The sequence below is a fragment of the Scyliorhinus canicula genome, chromosome 5 (assembly GCF_902713615.1).
Source record: "Scyliorhinus canicula chromosome 5, sScyCan1.1, whole genome shotgun sequence".
Lineage (NCBI taxonomy): Eukaryota > Metazoa > Chordata > Chondrichthyes > Carcharhiniformes > Scyliorhinidae > Scyliorhinus > Scyliorhinus canicula.
In genome coordinates, this window is record NC_052150.1 from 208,325,957 (window position 1) to 208,351,107 (window position 25,151).

Below are 25,151 nucleotides of genomic sequence, written 5' to 3' on the forward strand. Positions count from 1 at the left end.
CCAATAGACTCTAAACAACAGCCCGCTCAATGTCTGGATATAATGGCCCGGTAGGAAGAACAGCGAAATTCATCAGCGCTCGCCGTCCATTGTAGAAAAGGACAGAAACACTTGGTACCTGCCAAGCTAAATGTGGAAGATGCTATCAGTGATATCTGGCTCCTCCACAGGATATCGTGTTGCAAGTCTTCGCAGATGAAATCATCAGAAAACATTAGTGAATTTGGGTATTTTCTTTTACTGTAAAACCCAAAATATTAAGCTGCCTTTATCCAGGATTAGCTGCGTCTTTTTTTATATAAATTTAGAGTACCCAATTCATTTTGTTCCAATTAAGGGCAATTAATGGCCAGTACACCTACCCTGCACATCTTTGAGTTGTGGGGGCAAAACCCACACAAACACAGGGAGAATGTGCAAACTCCGCACGGACAGTGACCCAGAGTCAGGATTGAACCTGGGACCTCAGAGCCGTGAGGCAGCAGTGCTAACCACTGCATCCACCATGCCGCAGCTGTGCTTTTAACCATGATGTGGAGATGCCGACGTTGGACTGGGGTGGGAACAGTAAGAAGCCTTACAACACAAGGTTAAAGTCCAACAGGTTTGTTTCAAACACTAGCTTTCGGAGCACTGCTCCTTCCTCAGGTGAATCACCTGAGGAAGGAGCAGTGCTCCGAAAGCTAGTGTTTGAAACAAAACTGTTGGACTTTAACCTGGTGTTGTAAGACTTCTTACTGTGCTTTTAACAGTACGTTGTCAGAAATACTGCTGAACAAACTTGCTGGCGCCGGAAAAACCCAAGTGTGCAAACTCGTTCCCTCAAAGTTTAATTTCGCACTTTTAATGGTGCAAATTTTTTTTTTTTTTAATTATAAATTTAGAGTACCCAATTATTTTTTCCAATTAAGGGGCAATTTAGCGTGGCCAATCCATCTATCCTGCACATTTTTGGGTTGTGGGGGTGAAACCCACGCAGACACGGGGAGAATGTGCAAACTCCTCACGGACAGTGACCCAGGGCCGGGATTCGAACCCGGGTCCTCAGCGCCGTAGGCATCAATGCTAACCACTGTGCCACCGTGCTGCCCGCTAATTTTTGTTTGGGCTTCTTTCGGAACCCCGTGTGTGTGTCCCCACTTCTAATTTACTTTCATGTACGGTGTTTTAAATGTCATTTACATTCTCTGCTTTTGACTACCTGCTGTGTGAATTCTTTAGGCTGGTTGGCTAATCAGCCTGTCTGCCCTGTGTCTGGACACCACAGATCTGTAGAGGCTGTTAAATTGAAAGATGGAATTTGATAAATCCTCTGGGCTATTTTATCTGAGGTCAGCAGCAATCGCTGTGCCTTTGTTGCGTTGCTCAAAATCGGGCCCATTATGTTTTTATAAAAACTATATAAATACAAATTGGTTAGGCGTGCAGTCTAAGTACTTGTAGTGTCCTTTTGTATTAGTGAATTTATCCTTCAAACATCAGCTACTGAGTTCATAGAATCCCTACAGTGCAGAAGGAGGCCATTCGGCCCATCAAGTCCACACTGACCCTCCAAAAGAGCTCCAGCTATGCCCACTCCCCTGCCCTATCCTCTAGGGCATGACCCTGCACATTGATCATGGCCAAATCCACCTAACCTGTGGGAGGAAACCGGGGCAGCACAGTTGCTTCACAGCTCCAGGGTCCCAGGTTCGATTCCCAGCTTGGGTCACTGTCAGTGCAGAGTCTCCATGTTCTCCCCGTGTCTGCGTGGGTTTCCTCCGGATGCTCTGGTTTCCTCCCACAGTCCAAAGATGTGCGGGTTAGGTGGATTGGCCATGCTAAATTGCCCTTCGTGTCCAAAAAGGTTAAGTGGGGGTTACTGGGTTACGGGGATAGGATAGATACGTGGGCTTGAGTAGGGTGCTCTTTGTAAGGGCCGGTGCAGACTCAATGGGCCAAATGGCTTCCTTCCGCACTGTAAATTCTATGAAATCTATGAAACCCACACAGACTTGGAGGAGAATGTGCAAACTCCACACAGACAGTGACCCAAGGCCAGAAACGAACCCGGGTCTCTGGCGCTTGTGAGGAAGCAGTGCTAACCACTGTGCCACTGCGTCCTCCTACATGGTTAGCTTGCATACCTGGATTTCAAATTTTTGATCTTTTGACATTCCCATGATACCTGTTTGCCAACCCACCCCAGGGTAAGATCCAGTCCCTCCCTCCATTTGATAGGGAAAACCCCTCCCAAACATGTAATATTTCCCATCCTGGGAAGCCACCTCTGATCTGAGATTGACATTGATGCGGAGATCCACCATCGCATGCAGTCCGCGAGCACCTCCTTTGGACACCTAAGGATGAGAGACTTTGACGACCGCAACATTTGTGCTGACACCAAGATCCTCGTGTACAAGGCAATCATCCTCCTAACTCTTCTATATGGCTCAGAAACGGGACTATATATTGATGCCACCTCGAGGCCCTGGAGAGGTACCATCAATGCTCTCTGAGATGGATTCTACACATCAGCTGAGAGGTCAGGCGTAATGACATAAGTGTCCTTGAAGGAACCAAGCACACCAGCATCAAGGCCATGGTCATCAGATACCCACTGGGCTGGCCATGTGCTTAGGATGTCAGAGTCCCAACTTCCAAAGCAAATCTTTATCACCCAGCTCCAATACAAGAGGAGGACAAAACAAGCACTCCAAAGACACCCTGAAGGCTGACCTCAAGAAATGCAACATAGACGTCAACGCGTCAGAGACTGTTGCTCAGAAGACTCCAACTTGGAGGATCTCGGATTGAAGGGACACAATTCTTTGCGACCATTCACCCAATGGCGTTAGGAGGCCTGGGAAATTAACCTGAGAAAGCGATCTACAGTCCAAGGACTGACCCCGACTCCCGGAAACACTTTCCAAGTGTACGGGCCAAGGTGTGGTTCCAGAATCGGGGTCATCAGCCCTCACGTACTCTCCGAATCCATGACAGGTAACACAGAATTTCTCAGATGGACAATCGTACTCGTTAGCGAATGATCGCAGACGATAATTCCCATGTGCTGTATAATTTAAAATTCAATAAAGAATGTGAACCAACGCTCCATTCATTGAACGTAATGTACACACAATAATGAGTTCACAAGAACTTGTGCTAAATGTAAATAAATCTGCTACGACATTCCAGTCTCGTTGAGCAGGAGCCCTGGACAGCGTTGGTCCGATTGCAATGCACAACTTCTGCCTCCTGCAACATCTTTGACTTTTAGATGCCCCTAGATTAGCGAATCTATTATCTGTCTGATAAACCAGGAGCAGAAACCCGGGAATGCCGCCACCTGGAAGTTCCCTTCCAAACCCTACTCACCATCCTGACTTGAAACTATATCGCCGTTCTTTCACTGCCGCTGGGTCAGAATCGTGGAACTCCCTTCCTAACAGCACTGTGGGTGCACCTACACTACGTGGACTGCAGCGGTTCAAGAGCGCAGCTCGCCTCCACCTTCTGGAGGGCAGTTAGTGATGGGAAATAAATGTTGGCCGAGCCAGCGATGCCCACATCCCATGAAGAAATAAAATATGTATTTCTATTATCAGGGCCCATTGCCTTGAACTGTTTCTTGATATCACGTGGAGTGAACCTGATTGACTGAAGGCTGGCATCTGTGATGCTGGGACCGTCTCCTCCGGAGGCTGGGTTGGTTCACCCACTCAGCAATTCTGACGGAATATTGCTGCAAACGCCTTACTTTTTTTGCACTAATGTGTTGTGCTCCACCAGCATTGAGGAGATTTGTGACTCCTCCTCCTCCTCCAGTAAGTTGTTTAATTGTTCACCACTATTCATGGCTGAATGAGGTGGAACTGCAGAACTTGGATCTGATCTGTTGGTTGTGGAATCGCTTCGCCCTGTCTATTGCTTGTGTGTATGCAGTTTGGCACACGGGTAGTGCTGTGTTGTAGCTCATTTTGAGGTATGCTCCTCCTGAGATGCTCTCCTGCACTCTTCATTGAACCAGACTTGGCGGTCATGGCAGAGTGGGGGATATTCCGAACCACGAGGTTGCAGATTGCAGTCGAGTACAATTCTGCTGCTGCCCAGTCTTGTGCCATTTAGCACGATGGCAGTGCCACACAACATGACAGAGGGGTATCCTCAATGTGAAGACGAGACTTTGTTCTCCCAAGGACTGTGCGATGGTGACTCCTACTGATGTTGCCATGGACAGACACAGCTGCCTCTGGGAGGATGAGGTCAAGTGTGTTCTCCCCTCTAGTTGGTTCCCTGACTAGCTGACCCAGATGTTAGCGGGCACCCAGGGGGACACTTATATGATCCGTGGCACCAGGTTCAAAGAGTGCTGTTAGTGGCATGCGCAGCTGCATAGCTGCCTTGCAGGCTGCGGCAATGGTGCTCCATGTTCGTCCGCCCTGACCCCACAGCCCACCTCCTGGCCACCCTCAGCCCTGGCTGAAGCCCCCCCGGCCAGCAGCACAACAACACTATGGCCATGTTGGACACTTTCCGTACACCCTCTCCCTCAGCAGCTGCCACGCCAGTTTCACGCTTTTTAAAAGCAGAAGTGAACCACACCGTCAGGAGCCCGGCCCATTGGGGGCAGAGAATCACAGGGGCCCCTTGAGAGCACCAGGTCGGGCTCACTAATGATATGGAAATGGTGTTTACTGTGCCTGCAGAGTGAAACGCATTGACGCTGTTTTCGAGGTAACGGAGAGTCACGATTTGGCGTTAAATCGGCGCCTGAAGCGATTTTGGCGTCAGAAACTATTCTCAACCAAATTGCATTTCCTGATTTCGGCGTTGGCTAACGGAGGATCCCACCTGAGGTCTTCTGAAACTTTTTTACAGCGAACAATAAACTCGTAATAGGCAAGTTTCCTTGTGCAGTCACACAAAGCTACCCAGTACCTCATGCAAACTGAGATTTGAAATGGTGCTCGTACTGTTGAAATACATCTGTAAAGCAGTCTTTTGCATTCATTCTGACTGCGGAATTGAATTCCTCCTCACTTAGGTGACAGATCATTTTTGATGTGTTAACTTGATTATAAAATAAGAACTGAATTGGAAAATCAAGCCTTTTTTACATCGCACTTTTCATGACCACTTGACTTCTCAGCCAATGACGTATCGTCACTGCTGCAATGTAGGAAACACAGCAGCCAATTTGTGTACAGCAAGCTCCCACAAACATAATAATCATTTATTGTCACAAGTAGACTTCAATGAAGTTACTGTGAAAAGCCCCGAGTCGCCACATTCCCGCGCCTGTTCGGGGAGGTTAGTATGGGAATTGAACCTGTGTTGCTGGTCTTGTTCTGCATTCCAAGCCAGCTGTTTAGCCCACTGTGCTAAACCAGACATCAATATGATAATGACAAGATTTTTGTTTGTGCGGGTGGGTGCGTGCGTGGGTTGTGTGTATGTTGCATTGACTGAGGGATCAATCGGACACTGGGGGATAATTCCCCTGCTCTCGCAGGTCAACGTGCTCTGCCAGCCAAGTCACAGCTTACACACTGAATTCGGCTAAAACTGAAATCTATGTAAATCAGCAACATTTCAGTCAAAACTTCACAAAAATGATTACAGTTTCAGTAACTGGAAGGCCGCTCCATTCTGGTGGAATAATTCATTAAAGTGATTATAAAGTTCGGTTGTTTTCCTTCTATCTCTGTGAAAGTTACTGGTGCTGTCACTGTTTTTGAATCCTGATTACATTTGTTTTTTCTATCGACTGATGTATTATTTGATCGTTTGACCACTTGGAAGGACTGTTCCTGAAATTGTGCGCTGGGCAGTTTAATGTGTGACAAATGACTTCAATAGAGTAGGGACTCAACAAGGCTTGATGCCTGCATTGATTTAGCCAGTTGAATTTTTTTTTTTAACCCTTCAGTCGATCTTTCGGCTTTGGGAAGTGGTTGCTGTACAGCGAGATCCTGGACCAAAAGCCAAGGAGAAGAGCAGAGTCTGGGGGTCCTGTTTGAATCATTGCCACCGAAAAGTTAAATGTGATGAAGTAATAGCTGTTGAGTTTATGTTTATCCCAAGCAAGGTTGTGCTTCATGTCTCGTTTAAATGGCCTCTTCACCCGTAATGAGAGAGTGTGTCATCGCTCCTCTGGTTCGGGTAAAGAGGTGACTTTCGAGCACAGCCTCCAACGTCAAGCTTGGGCAATTATAATGGTCAACCGCAGCTGTAACCTTTGGTGCCCAATTTGAATTCAGTGAGTCTTTGCCACTGAGCTTTAATTGACAGGCTCCCACTGCAAATTCTTAGTATTTCACACAATCGGAATTGCACACGCGAATAGCTCCCAGATTTCAGAAGATCGTGGGCAGAAGCAAATTACATTGCTTTAAAGCAGGTCCCTTCATTTGTGTACGGGATTGTTTTACGAGTGTTTACTTTTTTTTGTCAAAGGGCTGTAATAAAGGCTTCACCCTGGAACTTTGCTTCCTCTGTTCTATCCTCAGATGCTGCCTGACGTGCACGAGTGCTTCCTGCATTTTTCCAGTATTTGCGGTTTTTCTTTGTCCGTGCAAGACTGTTTCTGTGGCGCTTCAGTCTTGTTTGTGTTGTTGTCCTGACTTCTAGTCTTGCACCTCAGCTGTTAACACGGCATTTAAATTGCTGCGCTGCTGTTGTTGATGTCTGGGAGCTGCCTCCAGGACACAAATGTAAACATTCCCTTGGGGCCCAGCGGGTGAGCTAAGCTATGAATACGCCCATGTCTGCCAACAGGACAGCTTTTGTACTGCTAATTGTACAAACCCCGCACCCCTTGCACCTTCCAGTCCAAACTTGCACACTGGCAAAGGTCTCCCAGCAGGAATTATGTATTTGTAATCACATTGTTAAGAAGTTCATGTTTATAGGGCAGCACGGTGGCGCAGAGGGTTAGCCCTGCTGCCTCACGGTGCCGAGGTCCCAGGTTCGATCTCGGCTCTGGGTCACTGTCTGTGTGGAGTTTGCACATTTTCCCCGTGTTTGCGTGGGCTTCGCCCCCACAACCCAAAGATGTGCAGAGTAGGTGGATTGGCCACGCTAAATTGCCCCTTCATTGGAAAAAATTAATTGGGTTCTCTAAATTAAAAAAAAAAAGAAGTCCATGTTTACTGATATCTTCCTGTTGCTGCGGGGTGGTGTGGAACGTGCCACTATGTTTAAAGCAGCACGTTGGTGGAGTGCCCTCAGCTGCAGCGCCAGGTATTGACGGGCTTATCCATTTGCATAGTATGCCTAGACATTCTAGTCTGCAGCAGCACCTGGGAAAGAAGAAGAGCTGCAATGTTCCAAGAAGGCAGCTCGCCACCACCTTCTCGAGGGCAACTAACAAATGCCGGCCTAGCGTCACCCACATCCTGTAAAGAATTTTTAATTAAAAACTGGAAGCCCTTTTCCAGAAAGTGCAGTCAGCTGACCAAGTGGCCAATCCCCCAAAGAGCGGGGACGGCTCCATAATTTGCTCGAACTGCAGGACAACCAGCAGGTCATGTATTCCTCGCTCTTTTAGTGGGCGTGTGCAAATTTTGAAAAGCGAAGTTTTGGCGCTGCGTTTTAATGAATGACTCTGTGTCCGAGATCCTGAAATTGAGCTTGTTGCTCCACGGAGCTGAAGTCAAGGGTTTCTAATGGCTCACCAGCCTTCCATTGCAGGAAGTGCTTTTGAGGTTTGTTCTGGATATTGTTTCAGTTTGCAGATGGATAAATCTAACTAATATTGTGAAAAACTCGGATACGTGTTTGTCTCAGTGCTGGACAGGTAGAGAAGTGAACACTCCGTTTCATTGACAATTCCATAATGCTGTGCCTAAGTAAGAGAGAGATAATGTGGTATATTATTGTGACTAATAGATCAAGTCTGAAAGTAAATCTGCTGCATATAAGCTGTTGGTTTCATGTCTTTTTAATTATTTTTTAAAGATTTCCCATCCATCGCTGCCCTTGTGCTGAGGGCACCTATCAGTCGACCGCGTTGCTGTGGGTCTGGAGTCGCATGTAGGCCAGACCAGGCAAGCATGGCAGATTTCCTTCCCTGAACCAAATAGGTTTTTCCAGCAATCAACAACAGTTGTCATGGTCACCATCACTGAGGCTAGTTTTATATTCCAGATTTTAATTTAATTCTAACCCCACCCACTCCCATGGTGGGATTTGAACCATACTATTATTATTACGGATCCAGTGATATTGACCATATCCCGCTGTCTTGCCCCGATGATTTGTCTGATCACTTTTGTTTTTGATGCTCACGGATTAAGGTTGCTTTGATGGAACAATGTGACAAACATGCTGTATTTCTTCCCCTGTGGCTTCGCAGATGATTTCCGTCACTGGATTCATGGACAGTGATCGAGCTGACCTGAAGCTGATGGGCTATTTAGCTGGGGCTAAGTACACCGGGTACCTCTGCCGAAGCAATACGGTTCTCATCTGCAAAGAGTAAGTTCTTCATTCCAGATTTAAAATGGCAATGATTAAGAGCAAAGGGGGTAGTCTTTGTCATTGGAAAAGAAAAGGACATTTATTGTTATTATTTATTATTATTACTTTTATTATTGTTAGTCGGCAGATAACTTCTGACATGACAGCGTTGCATTGGCTTCTAATAAGTATCGGATAAGCACTCCGTTCAAATGGTGGAGCAATTAAATCCATAATGTAGGATCCTTTTAATGAGCGTATCAAGGTCATCTGCAGTGACTATTACAATGTCTTACCTGAAGACCCCATACTCTTGGGAACAATGACACCGTAGTTTGCGATGCTCAACTGACTGCTTCAGTGGAATAATTGGTAGTCAAAGGTGCAGTTGCCATAATTATGGTTCATCATCATTTCTTGCCTTTTCACCCCAAAGACTGCCTGCCATGTGACACTGAAATGTTCAGAGGCCACAGAGGTTTAGTAGTGGGCGAAGAGAGAGCAGCGAGTCAGTGAGGAGCTATTCTAAGAGGCGGTGAATGGAGTTAATGAAGTGGAATGCAGTCGTGCTGAAATAAAAATTAGCTCAGCAGCTCCCGGAGGAGGTCTGTGAGGAGAGAAAGCAGGATTAACATTTCGGGTCCTTTCTGACAAAGAGCCAAGAAGACTCGAAACGTTAACGCTGTTTTCTCTCTCTCCAGATGCTGCTAGACCTGCTGAGTTTTTCCAGCATCCTCTGTTCAAGTATTTATCAAGTGTCCTTTTTGAAAGTTGCTATTGAATGTGCTACCACCGCCTTTCGGGCAACGCATTCCACATCACAGCTCTTCATTTTGCCCCTGGTTCTTTAGCCAACTACCTCAAATCGGTGTCCCGCTGGTCACCCACCCCTCCTGCCACTGGAAAAAGTTTATCCTTATTTAGTCTCTGAAAACCACTCACGATTTTGAGCACCTCTGTCGAATCCCACCTTATCCTTCCCTGCTTTGCTAAAGAGGAGAACAGGCCCAGTTTCTTCAGCGTCTCCCGGGTAAATGAAGTCCCACTCCCCCGGTACTTTGGAACCCTCTGAGAGTAATTGGTTCTGAGTCTTTGATTTTGGTTCGTGCTGGAAGCTTGCTTTGATAGTACAACTCCTGAAAGCTTTTGGAGCTTGTTTTTGGAGGCCAAAGTAATTTGGAAGTTTGAGCAGCATTTTGGAAAGACACGAAATGGGACATCTTTTTTTAACAATGGGCCTCATTCTTCAGTCACCTGTGACCTGCTTGTTTTAAAAATAATTAATAATAGTCTTTATCGTCACAAGTAGACTTACATGAACATTGCAATGAAGTTACTGTGAAAAGCCCCTAGTCGCCATATTTGCCCGTTTGGGTGCACAGAGGGAGAGACACACTGGATGTACGGCACAGGGACAGGCCATGAAACCCAAATTGTCCATGCTGGAGTTCATGCTGCATTCGAGCTTCCTCCCACCTTTTCTCATCTAAATCTGCCGCCGCGACTCTCTGTTCCCTTTTCCCTCGTGCTTGTCCAGATTCTCCTCAAGTGATCTATACCATTCACTTCAACTATCCTGTTGTAGCAAGCTCCACATTCTCTCCATTCTTTTGGTAAAGATGGGTTTTTTTCCTGAATTTCCTATTGGATTTCTTGTTGACTGTTCTTATATCGATGGCCCCTAGTTGTGCTCTTTCGCCAAGAGAAAACATTCTTTCTTTACCCACTATCAGAATCTTTCATTTTAAAGCCCTCTATTGGGTCACCCCCCACAAGCTGTCTTTTTGCAAGAGAAAAGGGATCCAGCGTGCCAGTCAGTGGGCTGCGCAATTACGGTATCCTTCTTGTATATCTTTCCGCATCCTCTCTGGTGCATTTACAAGAATATAATTATTACTATAGTTCTTTGGCACTTGTAGAGGACAGTTGGAGAACTACCCCACGATCGTCCGACCTTCCTCCATTCATCTGTGCCTCTCTGTTGCCGACTTTATTTTTTTGTCAGTGTGCCTGAAATGCGCTTTCATGAGCAACAAGAACTTGCATTTAAAGGTGCCTCCAATGTAGTAAACGGTTTTGAGGCACTTTATGAAAATGAAATGAAAATCGCTTTTTGTCACAAGTAGGCTTCAAATGAAGTTATTGTGAAAAGCCCTTAGTCGCCACATTCCGGCGCCTGTTTGGGGAGGCTGGTACGGGAATTGAACCGTGCTGCTGGCCTGCCTTGGTCTGCTTTAAAAGCACAGGGGCATTATCTGCCTATCGTTGCTGAAAAGTAGGATGGGTAGGGCGGCACAGTGGTTAGCACTGCTGCCTCACAGCTCCAGGTTCCCAGGTTCAATTCCGGCCTCGGATGACTGCCTGTGTGGAGTTTGCACTTTCTCCCCGTGTCTGCGTGGGTTTCCTCCGGGTGCTCCGGTTTCCTCCCACAGTCCAATGATGTGCATGTTAGGTGGATTGGCCATGATAAATTGCCCTTGGGTTAGATGAGGTTGCTGGGTTGCGGGGATAGGGTCCAAAAGGGTTAGGTGGGGTTACTGGTTAAAGTGCTCTTTCCAAGGGCCGGTGCAGACTCGATGGGCCGAATGGCCTCCTTCTGCACTGTAAATTCCAAGAGGACGCCTCCTGATTTTTCCATTCTAGCTGTATTGCTTGAAATAGTTCAGTGCTAATTGGGAGTACACCCTCATTCCAAAAAATGAAGATCCTCGTTTCTAAAGATGCCAATTGTTGACTTCTGTGGGTTGCTCACAAACAAAGCTGTCAACTGTTCAAGACCATCTGCTACTGTCTCGCTAATGTATAAACAGCCAGCCGAGAATATTTCCTCCCAATTGCTACTGTTGCAAATAACTTTATAGCCAACTTTTGTTCTCCAGCTGCGTGAATACAACTCTAGATTGAATGCAAAGATTTAGACTTCATTAATACTTGGCAGGGTGGTTTGTTTGGAGTAATCTTCCCTGCAGATTAACAAGTTTAAAAACTGCTAATCCATCAGGTGAAAATATGTGACGAATGATGGAATGTTGGCAAGCTTCATAAGATATAGGAGCAGAAATAATTTGGCCCATTGAGTCTGCTCCGCTATTCGATCATGGCTGATCTCATCCTGGCCTTAACTCCACCGTCCTGCCCGTTCTCCATAACCCGTCAACGCATTATCAATTAAAATTCTGTCTAACTCTGCTTAAATTTACTCTCTGCCCCAGCATCCACCACACTCTAGGGTAGCGAATTCCACAGATTCACAACCCTTTGGGAGAAGTAGTTTCTCCTCATCTCTGTTTTACATTTGCTACCTCTTATCCTGGGACTATGACCTCTCATTCTAGACTGCCCCACAAGAGGAAGCATCCGCTCCACATCTACCTTCTCCATACCTCTAATCATCTTGTATACCTCAATTTGATCTTCAGTGGTTATTGATGTTGTGTCACTGTTTGCATTTCCTTGCATAATTCCAGTCTCCTATAGCCTTGTGACCCTGACTCTATTGTTTAATCATACAGTCCAGGAGGAGGCCGTTCAGTCCATCCTGGCAGTGCCAGCTCTTTGAAAGAGCTATCCCATTACTCTCACTCCTCCCCCCTGCTCTTCACCAGGATCCTACAGTGCCTTTTTCAAGTACTTGGCCCCTTTGAAAGTTTCCTATTCCACAACAAGGGCCACGCTCATCTTCTCTTTTCCCTTCTCTTCTCTTTTCTCTCCTCCCCTCTCTTCCCCTCCCCTCCCCTCCCCTCTCCCGTCTCCTCCCCTCTCCCTTCCCCTCCCCTCCCCTCCCCTCTCCCGTCTCCTCCCCTCTCCCTTCCCCTCCCCTCCCCTCCCCTCTCCCGTCTCCTCCCCTCTCCCTTCCCCTCCTCTCCCCTCCACTCCCCTCTTCTCTCCTCTCCTCCCCTCTCCTCTCCCTGCCCCTCGCCTCTTCTCTCCTCTCCTCCCCTCTCCTCCTCTCTCCTCTCCCTGCCCCTCGCCCCTCCCCTCGCCCCTCCCCTCCCCTCGCCTCTCTTCTCTCCTATCCTCACTTTCTCGTCTCCTCTCTTCTCTTCTCTCGTCCCCTCTCTTTCTCCTCTCTCTCTCTCTCTCTTCTCCCCCCCCCCCCTGTCAAATTTGAAATTCTCTAACTTGCCGGTTCAAGTTCTATCAGAATTTTAGTTTCTGCTGGTAGACGTTAACATTGAAAAGGGGATAACTGTATATTTTGAAGTCTGATATATTTTAAGTTTTAAAGAAGAATCTCCCACGCACCTTTCTGATCTCAGTTGGCTGTGCAAGAATCGCTGCGCAGCCAGTTATTACCAATGAGATGTGGTCACCAAATCCTGTGATTTTATAAAAGCAGCACGAGGCATGAAATTGTGCCAGTTTCCTCCCACTGAAATGTTCTATTTTTCCCTGTCCCTTAAGTTGCAATTATTGCTTCAAGACGCAATTTCAGGCATGGGGTCCTTTTTCACAGCTTGTTCTGGGCTAAGAGATCCTTTCGTCCTTGCCTTCGGAATTTCCATCCTAAGAATTTGATCATTGCTACAGTTTGGGGCACCTCTGAATGATCAACAGGGCAAGGCTGTCTTTGATGTGGCAACAAGAATTTACATAGTGGCTTTTAAAAGACAGCTAGCCCAAGGCACTTCACAAGGGGGTTATCACACCACATTGGGGCATCGAGGTAGAGAATGGTGTTTGGGTCAGGGGGCCAAAGGCATGGTCAAAGATAGACTTATGTGGAGTGTCTTAGAGGGGGTGGAATTGGAATCCTACAACTTCAAGCCCAGGTAGCTGAAGGCACAGCTGCCGATGGCAGGGTGATGGAAATCGGAGCATGCATATGAACAAACCCAGCGGGTAAAGTATATATTACTTGTATGTGTTTATAGGCTCACTGTATATAGAAAAGGGCCCCTCTCCAGTGATATGGTAACTGCCTGCAAGATGACAACAAAACCGTCAAGTTACTATGCCTGGGGGATGGCATGTGGCACAGTGGTTAGCACTGGGACTGCGGCGCTGAGGACCCGGGTTCGAATCCCGGCCCTGGGTCACTGGTTGTGTGGAGTTTGCACGTTCTTCCCGTGTCTGCGTGGGTTTCACCCCCACAACCCAAAGATGTGCAGGTTAGGTGGATTGGCCACACTGAATTGCCCCTTAATTTGAAAAAAAATGATGGGCAGCACGGTAGCATGGTGGTTAGCACAATTGCTTCACAGCCCTAGGTTTGATTCCCGGCTTGGGTCACTGTCTGTACGGAGTCTGCGCGTTCTCCCCGTGTCGGCGTGGGTTTCCTCCGGGTGCTCCGGTTTCCGCCCACAGTCCAAAGATGTGCAGGTTAGGTGGATTGGCCATGATAAATTGCCCTTAGTGTCTAAAATTGCCCTTAGTGTTGGGTGGGGTTACTGGGTTATGGGGATAGGGTGGGGGTGTGGCCTTGGGTAGGGTGCTCTTTCCAAGAGCCGGTGCAGATTCGATGGGCCGAATGGCCTCCTTCTGCACTGTAATTTCAAAAGAGAAAAAAAAATGTGGCGATGCCGGCGTTGGACTGGGGTGAGCACATCTCTGGATGACAAGTCCAAGATGTAACCACTGCACCCTCATGCCTGCTTATTATATTCCGTGTAAGAGTGCGACTAATCCAAAATAACTTGTTAATGCTTCACCTTAAAATAACCCCTTCACCCCACAAGAATTATTCATCGGCAGAGATCGGTGCAGAATCTCCCCAGACACTTGAGAATCCACGCTCCACCAGAACGTTAGTAACGATGTCTAAGTTTTACATAGACCTGTTCTTATAATTCTAAAACCCATTGTGGAGTGGGAGTGGTGGTGCAGTGGGCAGGGTGCTGGTGTGATGAGGTCTTATTCATTCACGGGATGTGGGCATCACTGGCCAGGCCAGCATTCGTTGCCATACTTAATTCCCCTTGAGAAGGTGGTGGTGAGCTGCCTTGAACCGCTGCAGTCCCTGTGGTGTAAGCGCAGACACAGTGCTGTTGAGGAAGGAGTTCCAGGATTTTGACCCAGCTACAGTGAAGTAAGGGCATATATTTCCAAGTCAGGATGGCGAGTGGCTTGGAGGGGAGATTGCAGGTGGCGCTGTTCCCATGTATCTGCTGCCTTTGTCCTTCTAGGTGATTAGAGATTGTGGGTTTGGAAGGTGCTGTTGAAATCGCTTCTTTCTGTGCCTCTTCTTGAAAGTGAACTGACTTTACTCTCCCCGCGGCTTGTCTTGAGAACAGACCCATTGGATTGAAATATGAGAAGGCAAAGGAGTGGAGGATACCGTGCGTGAACGCACAGTGGCTCTGTGACATTCTCCTCGGGAACTTTGACGCACTGCGGCAGATACAGCACAGTCGCTACACGGCGTTCAACCTCCAGGACCCCCTTGTACCCAATCCGCAGCTGGTTTCAAATCTTTTAGGTATCGTATTATCAACCTTGAGATTGTTTTTTTTTTTTATTGCAGTTCTTTACTGGCAGGTGACTAAAAATGTGTGGTTGCGCTCGACTTTTCAGAACCAGATGACCATCCAAACCAGCTCACGTTGAATTTCCGCAGGCGCCTGTGTAATAAATTTCTGTGGACGGACAGTATAAAAGTAAAGGCTGGAAATTCATGTTGGACCGTTGGTTGAAAACTGACCAGCTTGCTGCATCACATTCTGTTCTGTTTCTCAGCCTAGCTTCTGTGATTTCTCTAACTCGTGTTCCTATTGTTGGAACTTTGTTTCGTAATCAAAACGTTAGATCAGCAACTTTGGTCATAATGAATTAAAAACTCGAAAGTTCATTGGTGTGGGGTGTGATTCCCACGTAGGGATTTTGTCATGTTACAAAGCGACCTTTTGGCGTGGCACAGTGGCTAGCCTTGCTGCCTCACAGCGCCAGTGACCCGGATTCGATTCGGATCTTGGGTGACAGTGTGGAGTTTGCACGTTCTCCCCATGTCTGCGTGGGTTTTCCCCGGGTGCACCAGTTTCCTCCCACATTCCAAAGATGTGCAGTTAGGCAGATTGCCCATGCTAAATTGCCCCTTAGTGTCCAAAGATGTGCAGGTTAGTGAGGTTTCGGGGATAGGACGGGGGAGTGAGCCTAGATAGGGTCCTCTTTCAGAGGGTCGGTGCAGACTTGAAGGGCCGAATGACCTTCTGCACTGTAGGGATTCTATGGAATTAAATGCATCTCCAGTACTGCAGTAATGTGTGATGGTAAATCTAGCAATTTTATTTGCACTAAAGCTATTTAATACATACTGCGAAGTGTTTCTATGTTTTGGAAAGGTGATGAAAAGGTTATCCGTCCTCCTTCCCTTCTTACTGTAAAAACTCTCACCGGGAAAGGTGTTGGATGTCCAGAGGACAGTAATCTGGCTGAGAGTTCCCGCCCAGAATGTTCCGGTGCTGACTGATCTGTACATTTCCAATGTTTTCGCATTTTACTTTCGTACCATTGACTTGCGCATTACTTTTTTTTTTCCCTAGACCAAGATGTGGGTGTTAAGTTTGATGACATTTGTATCATTTGCAAATAGCAATTTGGTGAAATTCTTTTCAATTTGGTTTTCAGCTGCCTGGCGGCTGCCGCTGAAGATCTCACCGGAGCTCTTGATGGTAGGTTGGTGTTTAATGAGCCCCTATCTAGAGTATGTACTGCTGCTGTGTATTTTCTCCTTTCGCGTTCTGTCCACTGTTTGGCTCTGGATCAAGTCCAATAGCCCAAGCTTGTTGCCTTATGGCAGGTTGAATAGCTCATTTTAAGGTTTTTTTTTAAAGAAGTATATTTTGTCCATTGGAAATATTGTACACCCCAGCATTTGCAAAAAGTGCGATTCCTGACTTTGAGCGGTTCCACAGCTCTTTCAAGCCAGTGAATTGTAATCCCTGCTGTAACGTAGGTAATGCAGCAGGCAATTTGCACTCAGCAACGTCCCGTTAACTCCAGTGGTGACCAGATGATCTGTTTTAGTAGCATTGGTTTGGGATAAATATTGCCCAGGACGCCAGGGAGAAGTCAGCTCCCAACCTTGTTCTTTCAAATGGTATTAAAATGTGCTTAGTTTGAGTGGATAGGTCATTACCCCCTATGTAGTGGTGCTAGGAGGAAATAGTCTGTCCCCATGCGTTGCATTTTTTACAGAAGTAGCGAATTCCACGTTGAACTAGTGCTGGTCTGGCTTTGGGGGCAGCATTGCTGTGAGGTTGCTGAATTCCACACACAATTGCTTGTACCAATGACGCCCATGGCCAGCAGATTTAAAACCCTGAATTGAGGTAAGACTGAGTGACATTAGAACTTTTGAGATAGTTCATGACACTGAATGATTGGAGTGACCAACCTGATCCGAGTCACAGGACCTTGGTTTCTAAGAAGAGACAGTAAAATGTAGAAAACTTTTCAAATAGTGTTTTTCCCTCGCAAGGTTTGACAAACGAGCTGGCGTCAGTGGAGGCAATGACTGGCTGCAGTTAATCGGGGAGTACAGGCCAATGGTGATGGGTGTGAAAAGGGGCACCGGCCACAAATCTAATTGCAGAGAGAAAGAAGACGTCTTAATTTAGCGAGGGGTTTTGGAGGCCGTTTTATGAATGGCGACCGTAATCAAAAATTGGCAGGACAGACATCTGAACAATGGCATATGTGGTTGAGAAAAGCAAGACTTGTTGCGCTACAGAAAACCCAAGTTTCAACTTAACCATACCTTTTGCAATGTTAGTGTGGGAATTAAAAAGCAAAGCATGGTCCAGCCAAGTTTTGAGATATTTGTAAGTCAAAACTTGTTCAAGTTCAGAGTCGTCGAGCTTTAAAATTTTTAGTTTTTCCAAATAAACAACATAAACCTGATTTTAGTCGAGTTCAGCCGAAGGCTCAGACCAAAGGATGCCTGGTGTGCATTAGCAAAACATGAGCTGTAAAGTGTGCAAAGCAGAATCAATGAACAAGAATATAAGATTGTACCATCTGCATACAAATAAATAAAAGAGTTTCCTGTTACTCCCTGATGCATTTCATCCCGAAATCAATAATTGAAAAGTTCAATGAAAATGTATTTTTCATCTCGAGTATAATTAAGTATGAATGTAAGGGGCTTAAAAGGATTCAATAACGAGAACTGGTTGCCTCGGTCGCAGTTTAGTGGGAGATGGTGGCCTCGTGGTAATGTCACTGGACAGCCAATAGTCCAGTTGGCCAGGTTACATGGTAGCTGGTGGAATTTGGTCAATAAATCTGAAATATAAAAGCAGTCCCAGTAAACTTATCATCGATTGTCGTAAACACCCACCTGGTTCACGGATGTCCTTTAGCTGGCCTTGCTAATGTGGGTCCAGATACACAGCAATATGATTGACTCTTCACTGACCCCTGAAATGACCTAGCAAGCCATTCAGTTCAAGAGCAATTAGGGATGGGTAACAAACGCTGGCCTTGCCACCAGTGCCCACATCTCAAGACGCATGAGGAAACAAAATAGCTCAGGCATATATTCCTGGGTGGGGGTGAACCTGTTAAGGCTGTAAACAGTGACCATCTGTAACCTTCTCAAAGCCTGATTTTCCCTGATGTTGAATGTGACACATTTCCTGACAGTCTTCAAGACCGCACTCAAAATATTTTAGCAATAGAATGTATATGGGATAGGCAGAAACCCTGTGAGCTACAGACACTAGATTATAAAGTTAGGTGCTGGTTGAATAACCTATCAATGTTGCCAATAAGTGATCGAGCTGATACCCGGCGTGACCACACATGCCATCATCAAATAGCTGTCAGATGGCAGAGTCCTGAAAACAGACTTAATTTCACTTTTTTCCCGAAATAAACTAATGTATACCTTGTGACTTTGCCCAAGTGAGCAAGAACATTTGGTGTCATAAGCCTGAGAGAAGCGATGCGTCGAAAGGACTGGTCAGTGGGGAGAGTATTGGGTTTACTTCTGATGGTCAGGATTATTTATGCTTGAGGACACCTCTGGGCGTTTTGGAAAGGCGATTCTAAATATTTACTTATACCTCAGCACATCAAACCATGTCACAATTATTGAACATTTTTAATTTAATAGAGGATGTTTTGAGAGGCTAATTAGCTTAATGACTTGTGCTGTGGTGCCGAGTAGCACTGTGTTTGATCCCCATTCCAGCTGAAGCAATCTCAGGCCCTGCTTCCTCAACCTGTCCTACAGTCGGATCCCTGTCTAAGCCACGGTTTGGCAATTCTCGGATAATCGAGGACTATGAACAAGATCTGCAGTTCTTGTAATAAGGGGGGAGTGGCCCTCGGAGGATGGAACCCAACCTACTTTTGGTCCCTTTCAAACCGTCACACTTCAACTTTCCCAATTGCTTTTCCTGCCAGCCATCTGTTCCCTTGACCTGTTGACACAAATCTCAGTTCAAAGAGGAACCCATACAGCCGCCCAGAATGCTCAAAATTCAGTTCTGAATATTTTTAATCCTCAGAAGTGGCTCGGGACAGATTTAAAAAAAAACTGCACTTGTAGTCAAACCCCTTCCCTCCGCTATTAACCTTTAGTTAACCTCTCTCTCTTACTTGAGCCACTTCTCCACAGGGTGTTGGCTGAAATGGTCAGGCCAGGTTAAGCTCCGCTCCCAACCTCGCAACTAAACATTGCAACTGTTTTCCATAGTCCACCCTAAACTCATGCAATGTCATGAGATGGTGCTAGTGTTTTCATTGCATTCCCTGAAAAAGGCTCTTGTTTATTAACAGTTGCTCGAATATTGCTGAAAAGAGAATTGCCAAAGCTTGCACTCGGAGAATGAATGAATGAATGCCAGATTTCAAAAGATCACAACAATTTAGACTGGAGGAGGGAAAGGTGCCGATTAGTTGGCAGAGCTTCATTACTAGCTGAGGCATTGCCATGGTGAAAGCAGAGCTATATGTAACTCCCTCTTGACAACATACAATATTTTGGCCTCAACCACCTTGTGGAAGACAATTCCACAGGCTCGCTACTCTGGGTGAATACATTTCTCCTCATGGCAGTCCTAAATGCTCCACCCCGTATCCTGAGACTGTGACCCCTGGTTCTGGACCCCCCCCCCCCCACCATTGGAAACAACCTTCCTGCATCTACCCTGTCTAGTCCTCTTAGAATGTCATAGGTTTCTATGAGATTCCCCACTCTTTGTTCTTCTGAACTCCAGTGAATATAATCCTAAACGACTCAATCTCTCTTCATATGTCGGCTACACTCCCTCTATAGCAAGAATATCCTTCCTCAGATAAGGAGACCAGAACTGCACACAATACTCCAGGTATGGTCCCATCAAGGTGTTGTACAATTGCAGCAAGACATCCCTGTACTCTAATCCTCTCACTGTGAAGACCAGCATACGATTTGTCGTCTTTAGTGCAGACATGCTTACCTTCAGGGACTAGGGTGCGAGGACACCCAGGACTCATACATTCCCTCCTCTCAATTTGTAGCCATTCAGATAATCTGCTTCCTGTTTTTTCTACAAAAGTGGATAACATCATATTTATCCACGTTACACTACACCTGTCACAGATTTACCTGCTTGCGCATCTTGTCCAAATCACACTGACACATCTCTGGATCCTCCTCATAGTTATATAAATATAGTACCCCCTACGTCACTACTTGCCATTTGGAAAAAGACCCGTTTATTCTTGCTCTACCAACCCGTTTTCTATCCATCTCAATATACTACCCCTAACACCTTGCTCTTTAATTTTACACACTAATCTCTTATGTGAGACTTTGTCAAAAGCCTTTTGAGACATTGGGAACTTGACTGGTTATCTTAAATTTGTTAGTGCTGTCCAATTGCCGCATTTCATCTAGCAATCAACGTTTTGTTAAGCTTTGGCAACAAGCTCGATTAACACAATAGCCCTTTGGCTACTGTGGTAACTTGACCACAACTAGGTAGTTGAAACATGTTAATTTTAAAGTTATATAAAAATAACGAAGTTTAAAATACAGCATGGACTCAAACACGAGAGCAGCTAGTTAAACATCGGAATAACGTAACAGAAAGAATTAGAACGAACAATAGTTAAATACGAATACACACAGAAAACAACTAATGACATCACAGCACTCACTGATGACATTGGCAGTGAATTTAAATAAGATGTATAATAATAACACTGTATAGCAACTACAAGTCTCTAGTGTTCAGTGTACCTAGAAAAAAAAAGTGAACATACTAAATTGCATAATCACAATGAAGGAGACCATTTTGATTTCAATTAAGGCAACTGGTTATTACATTTCAGATGTGGCCTTCGCACGAAGTGAGTTGGGTGCTTTTGAATGATTTTCTGGAGGCTAAATGTTTTAAGCAGGATGCTGTGAGAGGATTTCATACCATGATTACAACACAGGCTATTTGACCCATTGAGTCCATGCCTGGATGAATTAACTAATATAAGCTATGGGAACAGAATTAAGCCATTTGGCCCATCGAGTCTGCTCTGCCTTTCGATCATTGGCTGATCTCATCCTTGCCATAACTCCACAGTCCTGCCCATTCTCCAAAACCCTTTAACCCATTACCTATTAAAACAACTGTAACTCCTCCTTAAAGTTACTCGCTGTCCCAGCACCTACCACACTCTGGGGTAGCAAATTCCACAGATTCACAACCTTTTGGGAGAAGTGGTTTCTCCTCAACTCTGCTTTAAATTTGCTTCCTCTTATCCTAAGACTATGACCTCTCATTCTAGAATGCCCTATAAGAGGAAGCATCCGTTCCATGTCTACTTTATCCATACCTCTTTTCATCTTGTGTACCTCAATTTGATATCCCCTCATTCTTCTAAACTCAAGAAAGTGTCGGCCTAAACTGTTGAATCTCTCCTCATACGGCAAACCCCTCATCTCTGGAATCAACCTAGTGAACCTCCTCTGAACTGCCTCCAATGCCACAACACCTTTCCTCAACTAAGGGGACCAAAACTGTGCGCAATACTCCAGGTGTGGTCTCGCCAAAATGGGCCATTTTAAAAAAACTTTTGTGAGGTAAAGTTCAAATTAAATTGTTCCTCGATCGTCAAACGTTTCTCCCCACTGCCCCCCAATAGAGGATATTGGAGGTGCAGGACTGAGATGATGGTTGATTTGGGGGTATTTTGAGACCCAAACAGGAGGCTGGACCAATATCTGTTGAGAAGGGAAATGAACACCACTGACCTTCTCAAGAGGGTAAGAGAATTGAGGATGGAAGGCTCCTGTTAGAATAATCATTCTTGAACAGGATGGACCACAAGGCATTTATCTGGCTCTGGATTTTAGGACTAAATTGCGAATTATTAATTGATACCAAATGATGTAAAATTCCTGATAATTCTTGAATAATTGAACAATCCTAGTGAGCGATGTGGTCAGAGTTCTTCCAAAGTTGTGAAAGGGTTTCTAATGTTAAATGCAGAGCATCCACCTGTTTTTTTTCTCTTTGTGGTGGAGGCCGAAACTGGGGGCCAGGAATACTAGTAATCCATCCCTCTTAAATCCATATAAGGAATTCGGGGGAAACCTCTTTCCCCAGGGAGTGAGAATGTGGAACTTTCTCCCACAAGGACTAGTTAAGGCCAGTCATACAGATGCATTGAGGGGGGAGCTAGATAAGCGGATGAGGGAGAAAGGAATTGGAGGAAATATTGATGGTATTCGATGGAGATGGGTGGGAGAAGGCTTATGTGGAGGATAAATATACTTTATAAACCCACTGAGGATGCCTTATGGTGTACAGCCTTCAGCTCTTCTTTTACCTTCCAGAGTATCCGCCTCCAGACTAAACAGAAACAGAATGAATGTAACCTTCCGCCTCCTGTAAAAAGAGCAAGGTAAGGAACCTTATTACACGAGGGTTGTTTTAGGAATTGCATATTTACTGTTACATTGACCTGTGGGATAGAGCGTGTGCAATAAGAGAGTTAGTTAACTTAACCAACAGGTGCAAGGCCCAGTCATCCAGTTCTGGCTGTTCATGTCTTGGTGCCGTGTAGTAATTCATGAGTCTTGGTTTAAATGCCCCCAGAAAGACGTACTGATTTGAAGCAACTTTTGTATTACATGACTCTCTCAATTGTTTGTCTTGCCAAATTCCTGCTGTCCGCGTTTTAAGTTGTGTTTTGTCCTATCATAGAATACACACGTGTTCACTTTAAAATAAAAAGTCAAATACTGAAAACTGCGCAATCACAGCTCTCAGAAACTGCTGGATGCAGCCGATGGCCTGCAATATTTTTTGCTTTTTCTCTCTTGACCAGAATCATTACAGAAGGAAGCTTTTCTGCCCATCAAATCCACATTAGCTTTTTCAAAGAGCAATCTAGTTGGTCTCACTCCCTGCTCGTTCATCGCATCCTTGCAATTCGTTTTCTCCTTCCAGCATCGCTTCAATCCCCTTTTGAAGGCTGCTGCTGAATCTGTACCTGCCACCCTACCTACCTCCCAGGCAGTGCATTCCAAATTCCAATTATTTGTCACCTGAGAATGTTTCCCCTCCTTTTGCCTTTGGCTCTTTTGCCCAGTCACCTTCAACCCACTTCAGCTGTTTCAGCAGCTCCTCTTGTCAAATCTCCTCCGCATCCTCTGCTGGAAGGAGAACGATCCCACTTCCTCTAGTTGACCCACATATCTATAATCCCTCATCCCAATAAATCTCTTGTGTATCCTCTCCCAAAGGTCTGTACAACCCTACAAGAGTGCAGTGCCCAGAACTGGACACAGTGCTCCAGCTGGAACCGAACTAAAGTTTTATGTGGGTTCAGCATAACTTCCGTATCTTCATCCTTTGCCGCCAGAAAGCCCAGGATCCCATATACTTTATTGACTGCTTTGTTGCTCTATCCTGCCACTTCAAGGATTTGTGCACAAACTTGTCAAAGACTCTCTCTGTACCCCCTTTAAAATTGTACCATTTATCTTGTCTTATCTCTCCTCGTTCTTCCGGCCAGGTGCGTCGCCTCCCTGTACTGTGCTAAATTTCACCCACCAGATGTCTTATCCATTCTACCAGCTTGCCTGGGTCCTCTAGATGCCAATTACTACCTTCCCCACTGTTTCTGTTCGGCATCCAAGTTTAGTGTCATCTGCAAAACCCCAAACTGTGGGGCTTGCACCCCCAACTCCAAGTCATTGATGTGTATCAGAAAGCACATTGGCCCAAGCGGCTGGGGGAACATCACTGTAGACTTCCCACCTGCTGTGCTAGCTGGATGTCAGCTATTTATTCATCCTCTTTGAGTTCTGATTCTTCATGTCACCCTTCGACCCTTGTACGGACTGACCTGATCTCTTCAAACATCTTCTCTACTGAGTTGTACTGAATTCCAGTATGTTTCACCCGATGCCTGTGTCTATGTATTTACACTGTAATTTTATGTATGTCCCATGATATTTTCATGTCTTGAATGATCTGTCTGGACTGTACGCAGAGCAATACTTTTCACTGTACCTCGGTACACGTGACAACAAACAAATCCAATCCATTAAGAAGGTGGTCAAAACACCCTTCTGCTCGAGGTCCCCCTGTGCAGCCTAACAGTCGGCTGCTTGGAGGGGCGAATGAGTGATGCGGGGTGATTGTTTTGCGACCTGTTCAGTCAGCAGAAATCCATGCCTGTGACTGGGAAGTTACGAGTTCAAGTCGTACCTCTCTGTGGTACCACGCCTTGGAGCTCCAGCTCACTTTAACCGTGTTAAACGTACACAGCCCACCGCAGTTCATCAACACCTGCTGTTTGAAGAGCCATTTCCATGTTCCGTCAGTCTTAAACAAAAGTAAGCTTGTATAAATTTCAAGTTCAAAGCCATCGACCTCAGTAGAACAGAAATTTGTGACTTTTATCTATCATCTTGGGCTGAATATTTATGAAATGAGAGAGAAAAAAATGTGAAATCTTTGCAATTCGTCGTTTTCACGCTTCACTGTCACACACTCGCCCCTGTATGTGTCTGTCTGGCCTTTGGGTCAGAACAATATCGAGATAGACTGTGACTGCCCCCCCCACCCCAAAGCCCAGTAGCCTGCCTATAGAATACCTTCAAGAAAAGGAGGATCTCCTACAACATTAAGGTGGGGGAGATGAATAAACTGGATGGTTCGCCCCCCCCCCCCCCCCCCCCCCCCCAATATCAGTATGGTCTCATTTTATGACCCTTGTCATCTTGTCTAACCAGGATTGAAGATTTGCCACCACCGTCAAAAAAGCTTCCGCCAGAGTCGACACCAGCAGTGCTGTTCACAGGATTTGAACCTGCGCAGGTTCAGCATTATATAAAGGTAACCTTCCCTTTGTCTGATGTCTCATTTATTGAGCCACGTAATACTGAAGTGGTCTTCAGCTCAGAAACCATGAATGTGGCAGCTTCTCCCTGAAATCAGTGCCAACCACTTAAAGGGCGTGTTTTATCTTTCTCTCACCGTTGCCAGGTGAAAACCAAGGATTGGTGAGTTGGTAGGATGCTTTTACATGTGTGGTACATCCAACTCTTTTTCTTTTATTAAGAAGCACAAATTTCCACCCTGAATTGGGAAGTAAGGGAGAGAACAATGGCAAACGGTTGGTTGCTTAGGTGGGCAGCATGGTAGCCATGTGATTAGCACTATGGCTTCACAGCGCCAGTGTCCCAGGTTCGAATCCCGGCTTGAGTTACTGTGCGTGGGTTTCCTCCGGGTGCTCCAGTTACCTCCCACAAGTCCTGAAAGACGTGCTAT

The 25,151-nt window shown here is 45.8% G+C and overlaps 1 protein-coding gene across 1 annotated transcript in view; it reads left to right on the top strand.

The window, feature by feature from the left end:
- The window catches only part of paxip1 (PAX interacting (with transcription-activation domain) protein 1), a 127,501-nt gene that overhangs the window by 89,351 nt on the left and 12,999 nt on the right, over positions 1 to 25,151 (top strand). The window contains exons 11-15 of the mRNA XM_038798403.1: positions 8,339 to 8,460; positions 14,676 to 14,860; positions 16,006 to 16,049; positions 22,205 to 22,272; positions 24,614 to 24,716. Of these exons, the coding sequence (XP_038654331.1) occupies positions 8,339 to 8,460; positions 14,676 to 14,860; positions 16,006 to 16,049; positions 22,205 to 22,272; positions 24,614 to 24,716 (522 nt within the window). The remainder of the gene's footprint in view (positions 1 to 8,338; positions 8,461 to 14,675; positions 14,861 to 16,005; positions 16,050 to 22,204; positions 22,273 to 24,613; positions 24,717 to 25,151) is intronic.